The sequence below is a fragment of the Poecilia latipinna genome, unplaced genomic scaffold (genome assembly GCF_001443285.1).
Source record: "Poecilia latipinna isolate Pla-1442-1.1 unplaced genomic scaffold, P_latipinna-1.0 Scaffold36, whole genome shotgun sequence".
NCBI classification, from domain to species: domain Eukaryota; kingdom Metazoa; phylum Chordata; class Actinopteri; order Cyprinodontiformes; family Poeciliidae; genus Poecilia; species Poecilia latipinna.
In genome coordinates, this window is record NW_015112652.1 from 906,543 (window position 1) to 930,318 (window position 23,776).

The 23,776-nt window shown below is 37.2% G+C and overlaps 2 protein-coding genes across 3 annotated transcripts in view; both read right to left on the bottom strand.

Annotated features, from left to right (window-relative positions):
- Positions 1-978: 978 nt before the first annotated feature.
- wdr13 (WD repeat domain 13) lies at positions 979-12,415 on the bottom strand. Of its 2 annotated transcripts, none has more exons than XM_015044017.1 (10): positions 12,310-12,415; positions 10,431-10,518; positions 10,103-10,334; positions 8,917-9,026; positions 7,829-7,959; positions 7,435-7,742; positions 4,416-4,596; positions 4,163-4,304; positions 3,225-3,343; positions 979-1,676 (listed from the first exon to the last, which is right to left on the bottom strand). In XM_015044017.1, exons 2-10 carry the CDS (start codon positions 10,469-10,471, stop codon positions 1,492-1,494), a joined length of 1,449 nt encoding a protein of 482 aa, XP_014899503.1. In that variant the 5' UTR covers positions 10,472-10,518; positions 12,310-12,415; the 3' UTR covers positions 979-1,491. The 2 variants fall into 2 exon arrangements, with proteins under 2 accessions (XP_014899503.1, XP_014899496.1); XM_015044010.1 differs by having other exon boundaries at positions 8,896-9,026.
- A 3,498-nt stretch (positions 12,416-15,913) lies between these two features.
- The window catches only part of LOC106954495 (porcupine O-acyltransferase), a 21,898-nt gene continuing 14,035 nt past the window's right edge, over positions 15,914-23,776 (bottom strand). The window contains exons 8-15 of the mRNA XM_015044028.1: positions 23,207-23,221; positions 22,987-23,112; positions 22,150-22,250; positions 21,308-21,384; positions 21,169-21,232; positions 20,938-21,023; positions 19,950-20,060; positions 15,914-17,570 (exon numbers count right to left, since the gene is read on the bottom strand). Coding sequence (XP_014899514.1) covers positions 17,469-17,570; positions 19,950-20,060; positions 20,938-21,023; positions 21,169-21,232; positions 21,308-21,384; positions 22,150-22,250; positions 22,987-23,112; positions 23,207-23,221 — 682 coding nt within the window. The 3' untranslated portion in view covers positions 15,914-17,468. The remainder of the gene's footprint in view (positions 17,571-19,949; positions 20,061-20,937; positions 21,024-21,168; positions 21,233-21,307; positions 21,385-22,149; positions 22,251-22,986; positions 23,113-23,206; positions 23,222-23,776) is intronic.

Sequence of the window (23,776 nt, forward strand, 5' to 3'; positions counted from 1 at the left end):
TGTTGTTATTTCGATCACATAAAAAAAATAATTTATTTTTTCTTTCCTACCTTTTTATTATGCCTTCAGAAAATCCCCTTTTTACCCCCCCAAAAAATGGAAAAAAATCCTGACACTAAAGATCATAATTCATGCATGAAAGGGTTAAATACGCAGCGTTGAGGGAAGAACAGGAGCTTCTTAAAGAGACAGAGGCCCAATTTCAAGGCGTTAAATTGCAAAGTATCTTTGGAATCATATAGCAATTTATTTTATAAAAATGCTGCATAATTTTTTATTTTATTTCATAAAATGAATTTAAAAAAATAATTTTAAAATTAAAAGATGTATATATTACTGTCCCTTTACGTTTCTGGAATAGATTCAGTCTCAACGCTACATAAATTTCTAGATTATAATTAGAAGTCTGTTGAAGGAAATCCAGTTTGTTTACATCAGGGGTGTCCAAAGTGTGGCCCAGGGGCCACTCGTGGCCCGTCGACTGATTTTTTTGGTGGCCCCAAAACTGCACCTCAGGAAAGATACAAATTTGTTAACTGAACTTTTTTTTAAATCAGGTTAAACTAATTACCACCATAAATTTCTTACAATGAAAAATATTTAAAATGATAGAAAGTATTCATCTTTTTCAAGTTTTAGAATAAGAACCACATTTTTAAAATTATTAAATCCAATAACGTTTTGAAGACAAGTGACTTGAAATGGAGAATAAATATGTTAAATTAATCCTAAAATTATTTGAAAAACAAGTCATTTAATAAAAAAAATATGCAAAATCATTTTGGATCTACATAAAAAAAATCTAAAAATAAAAAAGGCAACTTCATTTGTTTGATTTAAAATTTTTATTTATTTTTTACTTTTGACTTGATTTTATCCCACGTGACAAAAAGTTTGGACACCCCTGCTGATCTCAACAAATATTTCAACATGCACCCTCCTCCGATATTTCAAATCATTTAAAACATTTGACACGGATAAATCACAATGCAGCCATTTATTGTGCTAAATAAATTATCTGAATCACCACACACACACACACGAACAAACACACTGATCAACACGCCAACATTTAGTGATAAACGACCTGCTTGTTTCATGCACATGGTCTCAAAGGCTGCGACTGAGAGCGAACAACACTTGATTACGCTGCTTGAATAACAGTTACATAAATAGTGAGGGAGCTACGCCGGAGGGAACATCAGTGTGATACAAAGTGTTGCTTTTTCCAGTAAGATTACAGCGCGTCCTCTTCACGCCAGCTGGAGGTGAGCCATGACGCATGCATGGTGGTGAAGTCGGTTCCAGCTGCAGGAGGACGGACTCTTCCCTCCCACGCAGGAAGAGGCTCTATCTGATTGCACTTTAGTTTCACTACTTTAGATGTTTGATACATTCCAGTGAAGACCTACACGGTGGGACTGGACGGTAAAGAGCAGCAGGTCGGGTTTTACTCGTACATGTTCAGATGTAGTGGATGGAAGCTTGTTTTCATTTCTGCTCTCTCCTCCAGACGATGACCATGCCGGTGGAGTCGGCAGACGCCAGCAGACTCTCGTCGCAGTTGAAGCTCACGTCCAGCACCGGGCCGCCGTGACCCTGCAGCTTGTTGACGATGGCCTTGGTGTTGCGTTCGACGTCGAAGAAGTAGACGCAGCCGTCCTCGCTGCCGGTCACTGAGACGCAGAGAGTCAAAGACAGAAGAAGAAGAAGAAGGTTAACATTGGGATGAAACTACAGATCATGCTAGTTAGCACCGATGACGGTAAATAAACGGTTAACGATGAGATGTTTCTCCACCATTTGCTCATTTAGCAGCGAGTACATGAGCATGAGTAACAGCTAGGCTTGTCACGGTAACAAATTTTGCTGGATGATAAACAATAATATTGTTTTGAGACAATTTCCAGTAATAAATTGATGTAATAATGCAAGAACATATTCTCAAAGATCAATAAACTTTATATTCTCACATACATTTAACTCTGGAACTGGAAAACAAACAAAACAACAACAAAAATCAGCTTATAAAATGAATTATAGTCTCTGTAAACTAAAACAAATGTACTAGTTGAGACCAAAACACCAAACTAAAGACTCCTGTCATCCAGTTTCTGGTAGGAAGAGAGAGAAAAGAGAAAAATAATAAATTATGCAAGTGGAAATTATTGAATTTGTTTTCATTTATCATGATTAATTGATTAATTTGTTACTGCGACAGGCTGCCTCTGATTGGCAGTAGATATTAAACCGTCATGACATGTTTAACAAATATTTAAAAAACATTTTTTATATAAAAGTTACTGCAGCTTTGATGAATATAGAAAACAATGAACTGACCACATTCAGTGCAGGAAAGTCTAAAACAGGTCATGTTTTCACCTCCATGATTTTTCCATGTAGTGAAAACAACAGACAGAAAATAAATCTGGATGTTTTTAGCAAGTCTGAGTTGAGATTTTGTGTTTTTGTCTCAGAACTAGGGGTGGGTGACACCGACACTAAACAAAGTGCAACTTTAAACGAGAAATCTGACTAAATATTATCAGAGATGGGTGGAGGGTTACTCAAGTCAGTCCGTGAAGTTTTTGGATTATTAAAAACTACTTTTCTACTCAGAAAAAAAGAAACAATCAAATTAAAATTTGTGACATTTAGATACCTGACGACTGAATTTAAACTTCTCAACAGAATTAAGTGTTAAAACTATTAATTTCATACTAAAAACAGGAATAACTGTCAGTGTTATTTAGTAAAGTATGATCATTTAAATCATTCAAGTGAGCGTAAAAAGCATCTCGCCCAGACGATCGTCTCTGACAGAAACGATCATTTTTCTCTGCTTAAGTTCAGGTATTTTTAACTTTTCTGGTAATTGGGAAACCCAAGTGTGATCCAGACAGCGGCGCGCCTTGGTGTGAAATAAAAATAGGAGATAAAAGTGAAACGTGGGGAAGCTGGGAGCATGTTTGCAACGTGCTGCAGAAAAACGGGCCGCCTTGTTGCTGTAATTTTCTAATTCCAGATATTTCCTTTCAATCCCAAAGCAGCCTGGTGCTATTTTTGATTTCATGTCTGAGTCTTTCTTCCTTCTCTGCACTGGATGGCCTGCAGCTCGCTGTGCAGTTTGGTCTCATTTTTGATTCAGATATCGCAGCAGGTTCGCTAAGAGACCCCAGCAGGAGCACAAAGCCCACCAGAGCGGGAGCGGCGGGACTCCTTACCCACACAGGCCCCTTGTCTGAAAGACATGAGGGGGCAGAAAATGCTGTGGACGTTCTGCGATCCGTGCTGGATGGGGAAGCTTCTCTTCAGCTGCAGCGTTCCTTCGTTGTCCACAACCCTGGGATTAGGAAAGGGTTTCAATAAATGAGAAACAGCTGAATATTTACAGCTTCGAACAGCGTTTTCACAGAAAAAACAGGCATTTTCCAAGGAAAGTTTTCAAACTTTTCCAGGAACAGACTTTGGAAATAAGAAAAATACTAAAGAGTTCACTATTATTAATAACATTTGGTGACAAGAGAAACAAGCTAAACTAAAATTAGTGCTGAAACAATCAAATTAAGCACGATTAATCAATTACTGAAATAATCGTCAATTCATTTAGTAATTTTTAGCAAATTAACTGAAGTAATTTTCTAAAAAAAAAAAAACAGATTTTTAGAGCAGTAATTAAGCCAAAATATATACAGACATGCTGAATTTAAGATTAAAAATATATTTGTCTGTAGATATGTTTTACACAGAACTATTTAAGCGGCAGTTTTAGCTTCAGCAGGTTCAAATTCTGTAAAAAAAATATAGATTTTGGCGTCTAATTACAGCCATTTCACAGAGTAAAATTCAAGGACTTTCAAGCATTTTCAAGGTAAGTTTTCAAACTTTTCAGGACCAGACTTTGGAAATAAAAACAATACTGAAAAAAATTAAATCTCCAGAAACCAAACATTTAAATTTAAGCTTTTATCAAACGTTATATTGCACTTTATGACCAAATAAAGAAAATATTTAATTTCTTCACACAGAAATGAAACATCTTCCAAAACTCTGAAGGCACCCACTTGACGCTGAAGCATTTTTAAACATCTGACTCGGCCGTCCGAACCCTGTTTAGAGTTTGCAGCAGTGAGTAAACAAGCTGCTAATAAAGGAAGCCGACCTGTAGAGCAGCAGCTTGTTGACGCAGGCGTTGACCAGCAGGGACGGGTCTCTGGCCTCGCGGCTGATCCAGGAGCGAGCCGAGATGCTGCAGATGGAGCTGCCCTCGCTCACCACCAGCCGCTTGGCTTTGGTCAGCTTCCCTGGAGGGACAGAGGAGGGAGACGCACCAGGAGCCGCTGCTCGTTATTCTGGGAAAACCTGATTAGAATTTGTAAAGCGGCCTCAGTCGGATGGAAAAGCTGCGCCTGTACCTGTTGCCATGTCGAAGAGGAAGGAGAAGATGCTGCCGCGGTCGTCGCCAGCCCACAGGATCCTCCCCGGAGCATCAAAGGAGAGAGACAGCACGCGGCCTGTCAGCTTACTGGAGCCCCCCTTCACCTTCTTCCCAGTGGAGATGTTCACCACCTGCAGGTGGTGCTTGCTGTTTCCCACCTGGAACACGAGAACGCCTTCATCAGGACGGCGGGGAGCGCAGACACCGACACTCAGAACTGATCTGCACGAGATCTGCTGCCACCGGAAACACGGCAATGTTCAGCTGGTGTTTAACTGGTGTTTAACCAGATTAACCCAACTCCACTTACTTTTATAAAACATACATTACTTTACATATTTGTTGAAACTGTCACAATATTGTTGATCGGTATGAGGCAGAAAAATAAAAAAATGTTTTAAAAAAAATGTTGATCTTTTGTCACAAAATCTGACCAAGTGTTTTGGTTTTTAGTGCAAATTTCTTAGTAAATTAAAATTGTCCTAAATGGAAAACCTAACCAACAACACAAACTATTCATCTTTTATCAGTCACAACTTTTGCTTTAACTTGATGGCATCAAAAACATCCAGGAACTTTTGCCTGTTTGCCTAAATAAGAGGGCAAACAAGCGAAAGTATAAATAGAAAAAGACGGGCTCCTTAGAATTACAGAAATGGATTAGGGTCACTGAAGAAGAAAAAAAAAAAGAAAGAATTCAGAATTATTCGGAATTCAGAATTCCGACTTTAATCTCAGAATTTCAGAATCTGAGATTCTTTTCTCAGAATTTTGAATTCTATTTTTTTTCCCCGGTGGCCCTAATCCTTTTCCGTATAGAATACATCTAAAATTATGTTCAGATTAATAAGTTCTAAAAAATATTGTACATTTAGAATTTTTTCTGCATTTTTTTTTTTAAATAAACGAGATGAATTTTAATTTTATGGTTTGGTACACCCTCTGACCGAAGGGGAACTTGCTCCACTACAGAGGCGTAAAGTCGTAGCAAACCTGTTTATTGGACAACTGTCAGATAAGATGCATTTTATTTTCTCCGCCCCTTTCTGATGTCGCCCGGGGCCACTGCCCACACTGTACGCACGTTTTAAAAAAAAAAAAAAGTTCAGGAAAACGTTTTATTGTCTCAAACATGTCAGAATATTCTCAGTTTTATGTTGTATTAAAGTGTTAAAATTTTCAGATTAATTACATGTTGACATCAGCAGCTCCGGTTTCAACCCAAATCCACTTTTCCCCCATGATTCATAGCGGCATAAATTAACGTAAACAACTCTTATTTTACAAAACAGCTTCCTCAGGGAGATAATTCATCATTGCAAAGAAAAAGGTTAAAAATAAAATCATTCAAAAATATCTACAACTCTAATCCTGGTTACAAGCGCTGACATTTAATAGTGTAATTTTAATCAATGTTCAGCCATTTACGAGGTAAAGGGCTTCCTTCAGCATGCAACGATTATCAATGAACTTCACACACAGGAAACGTTTGGAATAACAATAAAATAAAATAAAAGCTGCTTGTTGTGAGACTAAAGGAAGGAAAACAACTAAATCTGTTGAAATAAAAAATCTACATTTTACTCTTTTCCTCAACAAAACACAACCGGTAAGACGAGCGTTCGTTCTTCCATAAGACCGAATGATGGCACAAACAATTTTCAAAGTTTAAAGAAATTCTCGCATCAAGATCTGAAAATAATTTCGGCAGTAAATATGATGAACCTCCGGGGTTAGGCCCCTGATTTATTGCATACATTTGGATCTAAATCACACATTTATTCACCGACTTGCTCCAAACCGCACATGAATAATCTCTAACCAGGAAAACACAAATTAAAAGATGGATTTCCAAACATTTTCAGTTATGATTATACTACTGAAATAAATTATGGAGTTATTTTAAGGCTTCTTGGACATCGTGAGCAGAAACGCCAACGACTGTTGAGATCCCCGAACATTTAGGTCATGACTGTCAGCTTCTCTAATGAAAATTAGTTTTCCTAATTTTCCTCTTATCTTGAATATTCTTACTCCATCTTTCACTGGAGTAAAGCAGTGGATAATGTGAACTCTCATTTCTCACTTACAACCATATTTTTACATTATTTTTGGAGAGAGGAGAAGAAATGCCAAATTATCGCTCTATCTTTTAAAACAAAACTTGCACTATTTAGTAAAAAAGTGATAAACAGTTCTGAAATACTATATGAAATCAGATTTTTGCGGTTGATGCTCGACAACAAATTGCTTTAGAAGGATCATATTGGTAATGTAAAAGCTAAAATGTCAAAACCTATTGAAATATTGAATAAAAAAATATATATGATCAAGGTTTCTGCCAGAAAACTTGCTAAGCTCGGCGGATGGGGAGCTCAGGCAGTCGTTCATCCAGCGGCTCGTCGTGTTTCTGAGTTATAAAATGTTTAAAGTTGGCAGAAAATTTAAAAATATCACTTGATAATTATATGTGATTGGAATATTAATATCTGAACACCAACTATAAAGACTTAAAAATGCAAACGTTAAAAAAAACTTAAATAAATAAGCAAAGCTGCGCCTGGTGGGGCCCAACAAGCCTGGAGGCCCGCCAGGCTTACAAAGCACTGGGAGAAACCCTGTATGATGCAAATTAAATTTAAGACTTTTTAAAAACTTTATAAAAGGCCATTATTATTGAAATTTAAGCCCAAAAACACAAAATATCACTAACTTCTTAAATAAAAATAAGTGAAACAATAAAGTTACATTTGTGTAAAATTAAGTTACGGTTTTGTGAATTTAGTGTTTGTCACCAAACTTTGTCTTCTTACAGTAACGATGTGTTTAATGAGCCAAACCTAATTAAAATTACAATCTCTTTGGAGTAAGTAAGAATATTTTTCTGCGTAATTTCCTAACAATAAATCTGTTTAAGCAGTAAAGTGGCTTTTGAAAGGAGAATCGATAAAAACAAATTTACGAGGCGATTTCAGCCGCAGGACGGTGGAACTGACCACAGTGAGGTTGTTGTTCATCGGCTGGAAGGTGCAGCAGAGCAACTCGCTCGACTCCGGGTCTCTGACTTCCCGGATGCACCGACCGTCCTCCGTGTTCCAGATCCGCAGCGTCCCGTCCAGCGACGTCGACACGATGATGTCGTTGCTGAGAGACCAGGCGAAGTCCGTGACGGGGCCGCCGTGTCCCTTCAGCGTCAGCCTCACGCTCGGAGGCGGCGGCGACAGCGCCATGACGGACAGGGTGCCGTCCAACGAGCAGCAGGCCAGGAGGTGCTTGTCGTCATTCGCAAACTGCAACCGCGGGACTTCGATAAAGAAAGGAGGAGAAAAAACTGAATGAAAATTATGTCCATATGAAGGATTTAGCGTGCTTAGAGGACGATTTACGAACCGGCAGAGTCGACGTGTTGGTCAAATATGTGGTGCATGCCGGCAAAGGCGTAGTTTTCACTCAGGGTTGTGTCACCGGCCATGGCCCGGCTGGCCTCTGCCACCGAGGTGGGCACCAAGCTGCCCGGGGGCCTGCGGCACAAAACATGCACAAAATTAAAAATGGTTTGTAATGACGAGGTATTAGGGACATTACAGAGGTAAAACAAAGGAGTACATTTCTGCAAATATAATCTCAAAATTTTCCTATAAAAAAAAGTTTGAGAAGTCAAAAATTTGCTAGAAAAATTTCAGAAAATTTTAAATTAATCCCAGAAATTTTTGAGAATCTTGTACAATTTTCAATTTTTGGAAATTTCCGAGTTTGGAAAGTCAAATATTTTCAACTTTTTGGTGGAAATTTATTCCTTTTTTATATACTTTTCTAACCCGGAAATTTAAAAGACATTTTCTCAAAAGTTTCTGATATTAATCTCAAAATTTCTTAGTTTTTTGTTGTAAATTTTAAACTTTTCAAACTCAGAAATTTTCTTTTTTTTTAAAAAAAGAAAAAAAAAATCTAAAATTAATCTCAAAATTTTGGGGTTTTTGGTAGGAATTTACTCAGATTAGACTAATTTTAATTGTTATGAACAAGTGACTGAAATAATCAACTAATTTAGTAATTGATTAATCATTCACTGACATATAGACTCAAGGAAAGGCCGTTTGCTGAACCCTCCCACCCCCAGACAAATTCAAAGCAATAATTAAACCAAAACTGTACAAGAAGATATGTATACTTCATGTTTAATATAAAAGCATCTTTGTCTGAAAATATGTTTTACCCAAAACTCCTCAAGTGGCATTTCTATATATTTATCTGACCCAAATTCTCCAAAGGAATGCTACATTATGACATTTTGGAAAATAAAATTTCTTTTGTTATTCAAAAAAAAACTCTTGCTGTATTTCTAATATTATAAAGAAAAGGCTTAAGTAGCTAAATGGAAAATCTGCAGAATGTGACGGTTTAATTGTGAGAATAAGATAGTCGTCGGTTGCAGCGCTGCGCTGAAAGGAACAGATATTTGCAGCAGCTCTTCTTGCCTCTCGTCGTAGACGGCTCTGTTCATCTGGGCCTGCAGCTGGTAGGAGCCTCGGCTGACGGACCGGCGGTGACCTCGGGCCCCCTGAGCGCGGGGGTCCTCCTCAAAGTCCTGCAGACCAGACAGAGCAGCAGCAGAGAGAGGATCTCAAAGGGATGAGTCAACGTGAAGACTGGAAAAAGTTCCTCAGATAACCATAAATCAGCTGTTTATGAATAATAAACGAATATATTTAATTCATGGCAGGGCTGGGCAATAAATCAACTTCATCTTTTAAGGAGCTAAATTGAGGGAAATCTTGTTTTTCTTTCGCTAAAGCTCTCCTTGGTTGTGATGTCAGCACGCCGCGGCTGCCATCTTGTTTGACAAGCGTTCTTCACAGATTCCATTTATTTGGAGTTTAAGTCAAATTTATCATGAAATATTAGGGCCAGGCCAATATGTATATATAATTATGAGAATAAAGTCATAAATTTACAAACCCAAAGTCATAGAAATACAAGAATAAACTCCTAATATTAGGAGAATAAAATAGTAATTTTATGAGAACTACAACACAAAAACTAACAAAAAATGAACGTTGAGCATCTTGTGGCGTTGTCCTTTGGTTTACAGATAAGGAAAAGGTTAAAGTTTTTAACACTTAGCACATTAAATTATCTTTAAAATGATGGAGCAAACAACTGAGTTTATTTTGAAGTCCACAGGGACGGAAGTGAACACTACAGAAATGACTGTTTTTCTTGTAATTTCAAGACGTTCTGGTAAAATTATGTCTTAATTCTGCTAATATTATGATTATATTCTTCTAAATATACAAAATAATTGAAGCCTGGCCCTCATATTCCATTGTACAACTCTCAGAATGGATAACAGAAACAAAAAAGCCACTTTTTGAAAATATTTTCTGTCATTTCTAATTTATTTTTAAAAATGAAAATCGGATCTCGTGTGAAAAACCAAATAAAATGTTGATTTTATTGCTAAGGCATATCACCCAGCCCTAAAGTATGATCAAAATAAAACTACATCTTCTTATTAGCGCCAGCCATTTCAACCAAGCTGCTCAGCTTAATGCACAGCAACCAATTTGCTGCATGGCTTTGACTTGTGTGTTTTAAATCCCATCTCCAACCACATTTCTGCCTATTCTCTCTTCCCTGGTGTCCCGTTTCACTGAGTCTGACCTCCATGCGGTCCAGTGTGGTACGGGAGCTACGCACGCTGCTGGCCCTGAAGCTGCTCTGCTCAGACAGCGGCCCGTAGCGCAGGGCCAACAGCTGACTGCGCAGCTTCAGGTACTGCCTGCGCAGCCCTGGCTCAAAGCCACACTTGGCGTTCTCTCTGAGCAGCTGGCTGCGTCGGCGGATGTACTGAGTTCGGAACTGTGGGAAGGTAGGCGTGCGGTAAGCATTATACCTGCAGAGGGAAAAGAGGCGACACAGGCGGAGATGATCGTAACTGAAAAAATTACTCATTCGCTTCCTGGTGGTCAGATGCGTGGCTGCGTCTTACCTTGCGTCCACTGCCAAAACCTGCTGCCAAACTGCTGCCATTCCACAATCACTCTGGGTGGAGAGGAAGCCACTGCCGGGGTAGAGTCCTGGCAAACAAAGGGCTCACATTTCAGGGCTAAAACCAGTTATTGTTTTAATATTCGATTATTCAGACGACTGAATGCATAAAAAAATTAGATGTGAAGATTTTTCATTTCAACACTGAACCTTAATCCATACAAATATCAGAAATACATTTTACAAAATATTTTTTCTAACATTTATAATGTTTAATTTTTTAGGGCTGCAACTAATTATTATTTTAATAATTAATTACTCCAACGAAACATTAGCACATTTTGCTGATTTTTCATTTAACCACTGAAGCTTATTCTGTACTAATATTTGAAACACATTTAAAAAAATATTTTTCAAATATATTTCTAATGTTTTATTCTTTAAATAATAAAATAATAAAGCTTTTTATTGCTTAAAATGCAATAATATATCATTCCTTTAGGCAACACTTGATTATTTGTAGCAAAAGATGCTTCTAATAAATACTTCTAACAACAATACAGTGTAGGATAGCAATTTTTTTATTTTAAAAATAAAATATTTGATTTGTGAAAAGCACTTTGAATTATCTTCTCCAAGGTTATGCAGTTATGTAAATTAACCTGCTTTGCTTCAGAAACAAATTTATACGATATTATGGGTAAAAATATCAAGAATTTCAGTTTTATTACACCAGGCTGATATTATGATGTACCATCTTAGTAAATTTAATCAAAACGCTAACTTTGTTAGTGCTAAGGGCTGAGACAATGACATTAATCGATTGCTGAAATAATAGTCGGCTAATTTAGTAATCGATTAATCGTTACGTGAAATAAACAGACTCAAATAATAAATAATAGAAATATCAAGAACTTTTTTTGATGTACAATAGATAAACAAACCTTAAATACCTTTTATTCCATCATCGACATAGATGGAGCAGTGTTGGTAAAACAAAACCGTACTTGATTTACCATATAACAAATAGACTCTAAAATATTAAGCAGATGTATTTCAACTATCTATTTACCAAACGTCAACTAATTTTGATATCTCAGGATACGTTTCTCTATCAGAAAGAATTTAAACATTACTTTTAGAATTTAAATATAATGTTTAGTTTGAAAAATAATTAAAGTTTTGTATCTTTTTTTCAAAGCAGAACCTTTGCAGCTGTTTTTAACATTAACTTCTTGAATGAATAAAAACATTTTCATATTAGGCAACTTACATTTACGATAACTACTACAATATTTAAATTAAATATTTTTTGTGAGCTCCATCTTCTCACGGGTTTCAATGTAAATTGAGGTGCATAAAATAAATTCAAAAACGAAAAGGTGAATTAAATAAACTCAGAATTTCAGCTGTAAAAATGCAAATTATTTAACTCACATAAAACTATTCTGACAGAAAACGCTTCAGGTATAAAATAACAGCAACTGACAGTTGAATCAGGTGATGATGCAGAAGCAAAGAAAATACGATGCTATCGCTGTATGCGTCAGTGTTTCCCTTTGACATGCGAATATAACAAGAAAGGCGTCATTTAAAATACCAGCTAAAGTCAGGAAAAGCGTCTTTATTGGATATTTTTCCAGCAATAGCCACAGCAGAAGAGCATTTTGGCAGCAGCGAAGCTAATTAGCGTCAGTTAGCAACTAGCAAGGAAGCTAGTACAACTTTACCACCGCTCTGGCAGAAAAAACAGATTTATTTGTAAGTATCTGACGCCGATCTGTAGACTGTATCACGTAGAAATGGTACACAACAGATAAATGTCATCCCGTAGTGATATACTAAAGATAGATGGTGAAATATGTTTAGAAAAGGCTCACCTTCCTTAGCTTTTCTCCATCGCTTCTGTTCCTGTCAAGTCACGTGACCCGCGTGACCAACCCACTCAGGCTGATGCGGGATCTCCTGAATCCCGACCAGATTAATGTAAATTATTCTCTCCACCGAGATTTACTGACACATTTTAATTGGAGTATGGAAAAAATGAAGCTTCTGCAAGGGTACTTTAAACAATATGGCTGGTTTAAATTATTTACTGCAGTAGGCCTGTCACAATTAAAAATCTGTGCTGGACGATAAGTTGTCGCAGTAGTGAGACAAACTATAATATTGTTTTGAGACGATTTTTTTTTTTTAGTAACACATTGATAATTACATAATTATGCAAGTTTGGCCTTTTAGAAACCAATAAACATTACTTTTGTAAAGAGAAATTAACTGGATGATATTTTAATTATCCAAAATGAACAGCCAAAAACATAAATAAAATTTAAATAAATACCACACACAACCACAAAACCATAAATAAAATGGATTATGATGCCTCTGTAAACAAAATTTCTCTTCAAAAGCTATTAATCAAGGAAAATTATTGAGCTCATTTTAATTTATTATGCGATTAATTGATTAATTGGTTTTTGTGTCAAACTCAAAGCCCTCCAATCCAGTCACAAGTTTTTATGTGGCCTGTTATGTCCTTATGTTGTCAATCAAATCAAACCACTTTTGTTCTGTATATTGCTAAATTACATCAATGTGTTTTTCCCCCCCTTTTCCCTGATGCTTTGTTTTGTAATTATGTTATTTATATAACTTATGTTCATTTTGATCTTTAAAACACCAAACGTTTCCACATAAGTCTGTATTTTGGTGTGTCTGATTATGTAATTTTTGGTGATTTCATCGGTACTACTTGAAACAAGTATTTTACCAAATACTTTTTTGCTTTGCACAGCTACTTTTTACTTTTTCTTGAGTAAAATATATTAAAGTAGTGCTAATCTTTCAATTTTTGGATACTCTACACCAACAAAACTTCATATTCAATACCATTCAATACAATTCTGACAACATGAGAAGTATTTTTATATAATGAGACCACACTTGATTCAGTTCAGTGAAATTAAAACATATAATTTACCACAATGGGAATCCTTACTTGCCTCTAACAATGGGTGAGCGCCCAGTTCCAGTAAGTTCACAATGGCGGTATTAGAAGGTTTCGCCTGGCTCAGCAAAGGCCCGCAGAGCCAGGGGACGCGCTGCTCAGCTGACCGCGCTCTTTGCTTGTTCTCGCTGCTCTTTCTCGAAGGGGCCCCAGTGACGGAGCCATTCACAAGCACGGCCCATAAATGGCCAACTCGGGCAGCACATTAAGCAGTGCATTTCCCCTCCTAATAAAAAACACAAAAGAGCAAAGACTCTGGAGAACAGCCAACATGCCAGGAACGAAAGGTGAGCAACATGGACCACAATAATTCTGTGAAATATTGTTTTTTATTATTATTATTTCAACACTAAACCAAAGCTAAGATTAAACAAACAATAGCTGTATTGTACATTTTTTAATCACATCTTGTAATTTAACCACATCCAGGTAATAAGTCGGACAAGAAGTCAGCTACCAAGGTAAATACTCACTTTTATATTTTAATAAATCAATTTAACTGTATAGCACACAGGGGTGAGCAATATTTAGCAGTACTTTTATAACAATAAAAGTGACAAAACTATTTATTAAATCTTGTGTCACAGTATTTATAGCCCAACAAACACAAACAATGCTCTTGAAAAACATTCCCATTTGTAATTTCCTCCTTTTTTACACCAGTCACATAAAGAAGTTTTAATTTTATTACTAACATGCACATTATAACAGTATTTTCAAATTTATTGCCTTATTGCCATTTATTGAGGCTTTTATTGAACAAACAGTGGAGAAAGTGGTAAAACTATCAATCTTGACAATACAGAGAGTTTTAGGGTTCATTAAACATAATTACCTGGAATTTATCGTTTTTTAGAAGCAGCCTCAGGGCCGGCCCAAGGCAATGCGAGCTAAGCGACTCCTTAGGGCCCTCCACGCCACCAGGGGGCCACCAAGTGCACCAAAAATAAATAAATAAATAAATTATATATATATATATATATATATATATATATATATATATATATATATATATATATATATATATATATATATAATATTAAAAATTGCAAACTAACTGCTATCACGCATGAAAAAACAATTTCTATTTTGTTTTTATAAATAATGATTAATCTCTTTCTGTTGATGGCTGCTGCCACTGTTGGGGAAACATAAGATATTAAATTTAATGTTTCAAATAGTTAAAATAAAATGGTACACTTAAATACCACCCTGCATTTCAAAACCCAATTTTATTTTTATTTTGTTCCTCTAGTAAGGTTAAAATCAATAGTCATAACAACCCTGGTACAATGCATGCTAATTACAAATGGTGCTAATGATAGGTGTGTTAAATCATGATAAATCATCTGGTGTTTGCATGTTGGTATGGGGGACAGAGGGCCCCAAAAAGGCTCTAACCGGCACTGAGCAACATTCAAAATAAAAATATTTACATTTTTTTGATATTTACTTAAGTTTTAATTTTACAGCAACCTCAGAGTCCTAAAGAACAGCCTAAGAAAGGTGATCAGAAAGGAGATGATAACAAGAAGCAAGGAGGTAAGCATTTACCAAAATCCTGACAGATACAGGAAGTACTTTGGAGTACAGGAAGTAGTAAAGTCCGCTGTGTTCCCAGTGAAGGTATCTGTCTCCGTTTTGTCCCCTCGCAGGACAGCCGAAGGGAGAGAAGCAGTAACTTCCAGGCGTTTGTGAAGATGGCTTTGGAGACACTGCTGGGGTCTTGTCGTCGTAAACATGGGGGTCTTCAGGGGAGACGGGGCTGAGCAAACGTCCCTTCTCAAGCCGCCGTGCAGCTCTGCAATACAACATCTGCCTTCCCCCACAGAGGCACAAGGCAGACCTGATTTCCATCCATCACCATCTGCTTCTGCCCTCTGCTCCTCTCAGCCTGTCTAACCCAAACTCTTCCTCACTGGATGTGAAGAAACACTCCAGGCTGGATCAGACTAAGCCCTCCTTTATGCAAACAGTTCATCCATTCTTTTTGTAAATACTATTTCAAATAAAGAATATTTATTACACACGGCTGATATTGTGATGTACCGTCTTAGTAAATGTAATCAAAACGATATCTTTATTGTATGGCTGAGACAATTAATCGGATTAATCGACTGTTGAAATTTAGTAATCGATTAATCGTTATTTCAAGTAAACAGACTTAAAATGAACAATATTAAATTAAGTTAAAACTGTATGTATAATTTGAATAAATTATTATTTTTTGTTACTCCTGTAAGGTTAAATCAATAGCCATGATAGCCCATGATATGCCAATTACATGCAATATACATTTTTATTGAAATATATACATATATATATAAATTGAGTTCACAAGCTTTTACCACAGCAAAATTTAAGCACTTTCAAGCATTTTCAATACAAGTTTTCTGAGATTAATCTTAAAATTGTTTGTTGGAAATACGAAGATTCTACTTCATTGAGATTCACTAAATCAAAACAAGGACTGCATCTTGACGTTTCATGTAAAATTTTATAAAAATATCACAGGTATGCCGTTCCATTTTACATATTTAGGGACAAAACACAAATATAAGGTATTTACAGTGGTTATTATACTGAGTGGCACTACAGCAGAAACTTGGCACATCAACAAAAGCTCTTATCTAACACCACATCTTCATTTTCTGATGCACACACTCACTCTTTCATCAGGCTGTAAATAATTAAAAGCATCTATTAAGTAAAAACCTGGAGGTAAGAGAAATGCTTGGTATAGAATAATTAATAATTTTACTTAAGTTTATACAAAGCTGAAAGAGAATTTTTGTTAATACATCTCAAATACCCTGATTCTTAAGTTATATTGTAGAAAGAAGGGAAGGGGGGAAATCAAAATCACATATGTTTAAAGATATAATTCAAGTCATACAAAAAAAAAAACAAAAAAAAACACCATCAGGATACTACACTAGTAAAAAAAAAAAAAAGTCAGATTGAATCATCTAAAACCGTTAATATATCTAAAAATCACAAAAGGAGGATTAGTTGGTGGTAAAAATGCAGTCTAGTAACAACATGTGCTTGTTGAATTCAGTAAAGAAAGTCTTTGTTGGTTCCTAGGAGGAGAAAGAGACGTGCGCTGGTTTCTCATATTTTAAATTGGAAGCAGTTCCACACAATCGACTGGTTACAGCAGCCAGAGTCTCCGGCTGTCTCCTTTAGCCATGCTCCACCTGCCTACCAGGGTTCATAAAAAATTCAATTCTGTGGGTTTTGATTAGGCTCCCTGACAGAACCGCAAACAAGCAGCCACGATGCAGCCTGGCTGGAAAAAAATAAATAAAAAACATCACAGAGACAGGAAACTGCATTATTGATTCTGGACATTTAATTAGATTTGTTGAGGACAAGAAGACTAGGGAATGTCACCAGCGCAGCGCCTTCAAACGTCTCACATTTGTGACATTACAACCAAAAGCTTAAATGTATTTTATTGAGATTCTAATTATGAAGTGGAAGGATAGGGTAATCAAACATTAGGTTCCACTTTATTACAAAACTGTGCAGTTTGACTATCCAACATCTTCAAACCGTAATTGAAACTTAAGCATTTTTTAGGATATTAAACGAGTGGATGAACCCTTGGATCAAATCATACAAATATGCTAGAATGTCCTAGTTAAAGTCCAAATTTAAGGGGGGCATCTGCCTGACGCGCACCGTCAAGTGTCCGCCATGTTGATAGTTATTGATTGTGAGTCACAGTGAGACAGTGGTAAACGCTGCCACAACAGGAGGCCATGATGACTGAGCCTCAGATAAAAAAAACAAAAAAAACAACAATGTGAAACAGACAAAAGGGAGGGGAAAAAAGGCGCTGCGGTCTGTCTTTTTCTTTTCACAGATATCGAAACCAGTCCCCAGAAGGATAGAATAGCATTCCCCGACCCGCATACAGCCCAACCTGAAAACTGCAAGTCTGATGCAGGATGACGTCACAGTACAGAAAAGTGGAAAACCTGCTTCTCATTATTGCTTCTCTCTCTTCTTCTCGGTCTCTAGTTGTTAGAGAATGAGGCGGTACAGTATCCAGGACCCGAACGTGGCCCAGTGGCTCGTCCAGCTCAGCTCCGACCACTTCTGGATGGTGTGGTGGGTGATCTCGTCCTGCAGGAGGCGAAGACGTAAATCACGCGTCACAGGCTACGTTCACACTGCAGCCCGAAGTGTGAAAAAATCTCGATTTTTTTTGTCAAATCGGATTTTTTTTTTGTCGTGCATGCGCAGTAGAGGGCGCAATAACGTCACAGAGAGTGTGCTCAGTGTTTTGCCAACCGCCATAGAAAAAAAGAAGTGCTCAGTGTTTGCGGAAGTAAACATGGATGCTAACGGTGGAGCGTAGCTTACGATTTTAAAGTTGTTGTCCGACCGGAACCAGTATATTAACAACTTAATCCTCATTATCGTCCGCCATGGTTGTTGTTTTTCTTCCCGCTTGTGAGAATCAGGGCGCAGAATAGTGACGTTTGTCGAGTAACAATGACGTTCCGTTCTGTTGAACGCGACCTGACTGTTAAGATTCAGGTCACATTTGAAAAGATCGGATATTTATTGGACATCCAAGCAGCTTGGTGTTCTGTCAGATAGCCATACGCTGTCAGGATAGCATACATGCAGTGAGTACGCATGTCCGCGCATGCGCATTAAGAAGTCCGACCGTCAGCGGAGTCGTCAGTTCAGCATACGCAACAAGTTATGACGAAAATAAGTCATTAAATTGTTTATAATATGATATAATATAACTAGATAGATATACATGCGTTGTCGTGGTTTCAAAGTGTATTTAAAGCAGGTCTGGCTGCGGCTGAAGTCAACTACAACACAGGCCCGTGTAAAACTCATTAATCTACTTAACCGCTAAGTCAGGATGTCATACAGCTGTTAAAGTGTATGATGATCTACGTCATGATTCTATGTTTCTGATTAAATAAAATCATATGGTAATGACTGCGTATACATGTCTGAGCTAAGCGTATGACTATCTGACAACGTATGCTGATCTGACAGAACACCGGGTCACATTCGAAAAGGACTGTCATGAAAAAATCGGAATTGGGTCGCTTAAGGTTGCAGTGTGAACGCAGCTAAAAGCTACGTAGCATTCCACTATAAATACTTTACAAATGTTGTGTTGTCTTGTCACAGAGCTATAAAAATAGAGCCACCGAAGATCTTTAAAAAGATGCGAGCACCGACTCGAATCTGTCACCGTCCTCCTCCAAAAGGAGAAGCAGCGTGAAAGATTTTCTCTGATGTTGGTGTGTGATTTCCGCAAAAATCAAATCAAAGTTAGGCTAATGCCGTTTCACACACAGGGTCCGCTACAAATCGGAATTTGGTCAGGCATGTGTAACCGGATCATTTCTGCAATTGGCTGGTTTATTTAAAATTAGGCCGTGACGAAGGTTTTATGTGGAATGGATGGTTTGTTTTATTCTGACGAGAACAAAGAAAAACAACTATGACATGGGCGGCCGCTCCAAGTCCTAGACAAAACTAAAGTTGATTCCTGCCGCTTTACAATTGTTGGTTCACTTAGATATTCACTTAAAGGAATGGATTTATATATTACAATGGTGATAAGAAAAACCAACCTAATAAATATAAACTGGATGTATTTAGATTAAAAAAATAATAAACACCCATCTCTCTCCCGCAGGTACGGAAGAGGATTAGGGCCACGGGGAAAAAGAAAAAAAAATCTGACTTTAATCTCAGAATTCTGAAATTAAAGTCAGAACAGGTTTTTTTTTCCAGTGGCCCCAATCCTCTTCCGTACGCAGGTCAAGATAAAAGAGGTGCAAACAATTTAACAATACCACAGAAGAAGAAATAAAGCGAATGGGCTCCCGATCTTAAAGTCAAAGTGCTTTTACTTGAGTAATTTAATTATGAAGTATCGCTACTTACTTAAGCAACATTTCTGGATTTTCTACCCCTGAATCAAAAACAAACATTTTAACCAAAATTCACCAGACCCAGACACACACTTAGTATAAATTATTGTAATTTTTGTCCTTAAAATGCCAAAAATTTCAACTCAACTTTATATTTTGATCCATCTGATGATGTGATTTCTAAATATTAAATGATTATTTTGATCAGTTGCTCATTATTTGACTTCTTATCAAATGCTTTTTTACTCTTACTTGAGCCATTTCCTGGATGTCTTCTTTTTACTTTTACTTAAGTAAAAATATGTGGAAGTAGTGCTACTCTTACTTGAGTACAATTTCTGGGTGCTCTGCCCACTTCTGACAGTTTTAGAGGAAAACAAAAAAAGTCCAACATTATTTTGACTCGTATTAAAAGCACAAAGACGATGTTACTTGCACTTCTTCATCACAGATTCACATCAGCTGCAGTGCAGCGGTGTCTGTTAAGCTGTTTATTAAACTGAATTTTCTCTGTTTCTTTCATTTCAGATGTTGCTTTACTGCAGCAAAATGTGCATTCCCTCAGTGGAGCAGCAGTCTCTCATCTCACCTCATCCTCCTCCATGTAGTCCACGCTGGAGTTGAACACAGAGCCCAGATATGTCAAGTGAAGTATTGCCAAAGCAGAAAATGCTATGTTAATCATATACACCCACAGCTTCTGCAAACAGAGAAAGCATTATGGTAGGCGACTCTGGATCTCATGCAGCCTTGACTGGATGTGTTATTTTAAAGTATGTGACCCATAATAACATAACTCAGTCTGCATAAGCTAGGCAACGTAATTACAGAACGAAATGCAGCACATATATGGCAGCTTATTGAAATATTTATTTCCAAACTAAACATTTCAGTAAATTACTGAAATATTCAAGAATAGCAACAGATTACTGTTTTTTCACTCCAGCACTCCATGTAGGCATTACAATATGATATTCATGCTTCTTTAGTCGCACATCAAGTGTAAGATCTCATGTTTCCTAATGTGATAGTCTGGTATTGTTAAGTGTTGCTCAACAATCAGTGCAGCAACAACAAACATGAGAGATTTCATTGTTATATTTCTGAATACAGCGCAGAGAAAAGCAGATCTAAGAAACGGCAACAAATTAATTTGATGTTCGGTTAAAACAAAAACCTGACGTCTGAAACTTGTAATCTTTGGTTCAGCGTAGTTACGGTTTAGACAGGCATTGAAAAAGTAGCTAAAACAGACAATTTAACAAGTAAGAATTAAAGCTTCAGAAAATTAAATGCACTTTACGAGGATCTACACAAAGGTTTTACAAAAAATGTTCATGTTTTCTTTCCTATTTTTCAAATTCGGAGGTTTTACCCAACTGATGGTGCCTGTTATGAAGATGTTTTGCTTCGGTAATGAATGTAGATACACATGCGTATCTGAGGTTTTTTTTGGTTGACTTTGGGGAGCCGAGATGTGAGTTTGTTCTCTTGTTATATTTTTAATTAAATGTTTTCCTTTAGTTGAAAAGCAATTAAAAATATGAACACATAACGCCTCATTGCAAACGCATTACCTTTTTGTTTTGGTGACTGCAGTTTGGCTGACATTTCCTCGAAAGCACACACGCATTAAATATGGCGGCAAGCCTCTTCCGAAAAACTGAAACAAAACAGAAACGAATGAAAGACTCTCTTCAGACATGGAGGAAAATGACAAGCAGTACGTTGAACTGAAGCAGTTAAATACTTCCTCTGAATGGAAATGTTTTCATGTGGAGAAGACGAACCATTAGTTCGGCTCTTACCGTGCTCCACGTACGTAATGAACCCCAGAGATAACAGAACTGCACCCAGATGGAAACTTAGACCCTAAAATGTACAAAAACTTCAACAATCTTGTTGATGCAAACACATTTAAAAGAAGGTGAAGTTATATAAACTCACATGTAAGAGCGCGCTGGCGATGTAGGTCACCATGACGGCAGTGAACATCCCGAATTTGACGGCACTCTTGAAAACATCTGAGAGAAAAATACGAGACACCAGACCCAAATATCCAGAGTTTACGTTCATATGGTCCAATATTAAATACAAACGTCTAAAAAACATTATGGAGGCCTGAGTATGAAGCCTGAAAATAAAAACACATATTATATAAGAAAGAAAAGAGAGACAAAATAAGGAAAGGATTAAAGTAAGGATGGATTAACAAACAAAAGAACGAAAGACAGCAAGGCAAAAAGGAAGAAAGGAAGGATGAAATAAAGAAAAAATAAAGATAAGAAGGAAAAAACAAAATAAAAGAGACAAAGAAAGAAATAACTAAAAGACAAAATAAACAAGAGAAAGGACAAAAAATTAAAGAAAAAACTAAAGAAAAGAACAGAAAGGAAAAAAGAAAGGACAAAGAAGGAAACAGAAAAAAAGGAAAACGGAAAGTAGGGGAGAAAGAGAACAAAAAATAGAAGAAAGAAGGAAAGAGCAAACAAATGAAAGAACAAAAGAAAAAGGACAAACAAATGAAAGAAACAACAGAAGATAAAAGAAAAAAGGGTAATAGAAAGAAAGGGGAAAAAAGAACAAGCTAAAGAAGAGACAAAAGAAAGAAAGAACAAATGATCAAACAGGTGAAAAAGAACAAAATACAGATATAAATGAAATTCCCATTTTCTTTTACATTTCCATAATTATTGAGACCTTTAAAATGCTGAATGTTTCATGACTGTGTGAGTGACCTTATGTTAACATGAATCAGATTCCTGCAGTCACTGCTGACAGCCACTCACATGTGTGCAGAAAGCGGGACATGGGCACGTTCCACGACGTCGCCACCTCCACCATGGAGCGGGGAAACTCCACGTGGAGCGGCTTGGACACGCTCAGATCCCTGCAAAGAAAACGGTTTGATAGGAATTAAATAAAAGAGATGGATGCTTTTTTCTTGGTTTAAATGGAACCTATTGTGCAAAATTCACAGTTTGCACATTTTCTACCTATTTGTTTCTCTACTGCTTTTAAAAACAACCCAACTGCTCGACATTTTTTGGCAATAAGTTGATGATTTTTGGTTTCTGGAAATTTTGTCGCTTCAAAAACCTCCTTACCGTTAAGTCACAATCTTTGGGCACTGCCCCGTTACCTAGCAACCCCAGCCAAGCTCAGCCCTGTTACCTAGCAACTCAAGTGGAGTTCCAGCACATTTGATCAGGTGGTTTTACCGCTGTATTCGCTGTACAACGGCTGCTGGAAAAGACAAATATTTTATTGTTGACTTACAATCCATAAACCTTGCTGCATTCTTGTTGGTTGTCCAGGAGGCTCTACTAATGCTTTTTAAAGATGTACCGTTGAATAATTGCACATCTGTTTTCAGCCACTTTCACATGCGAGTGTAACCGTGGAGTTTGGGGGCGTGGCCAGCAGCAAGTTGTATGGATTTAAAGTGACAAGACACCCTAAAACAGCTCAAAATAGGCAGAACTGAGCAGACCAACATCCTATTACCCAAGAATGATTTTGAGGAACAAATGTAATGAACATGCACTGTAAAGCCCACATACCTATCCTAACCTGTTCAAGCGCAAATAATAGGTCAAATTTAAAGGAGGTGAATGATTTCTCACCATTTGAGGTTCTCTTTCTCCTCCGTAAAGCCCGCCCCAGCGAGAGTCGCTGTAGTTTCACTCAGGTAGCCGACAAAGTAATTGCTGAAGTGGAAAGACATTGTGTTCTCATATGCCAGCAGCCACCTAACGCAAACCAGGAACATATAGATGGTTGTTATGACCCCATTACAGCTAAAGTCCAACTTTACTGACTATGCAACAGGAATAAACAACATACTTTGCCAGTGAGCCTCTGGGAGAGCATGAGGAAACAGAAAACAATATTATATTGTCTTTTCTTGTGATGATTCAAGGTGATGAAATGGAAAATGGTAGAACCTGGTGCACAAAGATGGAGGATGGCAACAACAGGTTAACAGAACAACCATGCAGCTAAATCATCTACAACACATGTGTCAAACTCAAGGCCCGCGGGCCACATGTGGCCCGCCATGTCATTTTATGTGGCCCGCCCCAGCATTTTATAGGCCGATGATTGACTTAAAATAGGTTTTGAGCACGAATTGACTACAAACTACATCTCCCACAATGCATTCCGATTGTTACCAGCTAACATTACGGCTTCTCGCCACTAGAGAGCAGCAGAGTCACCTCAAGCTGCTTATTGATTTTCCCAGCGAATAAAACTGACATGGACAAGCTAACATCAAAACGTCCAAGAAAAGAAAAATCGATTTACAAGTAAGATGAAGATGTGTGTGAGTTGGTGTCAGGGCGGCAGGTCGCGCTAGACGTTATCTTGACCGACAACATAAAAAAAAAAAAAAATCGGTCATGTACTATTTTA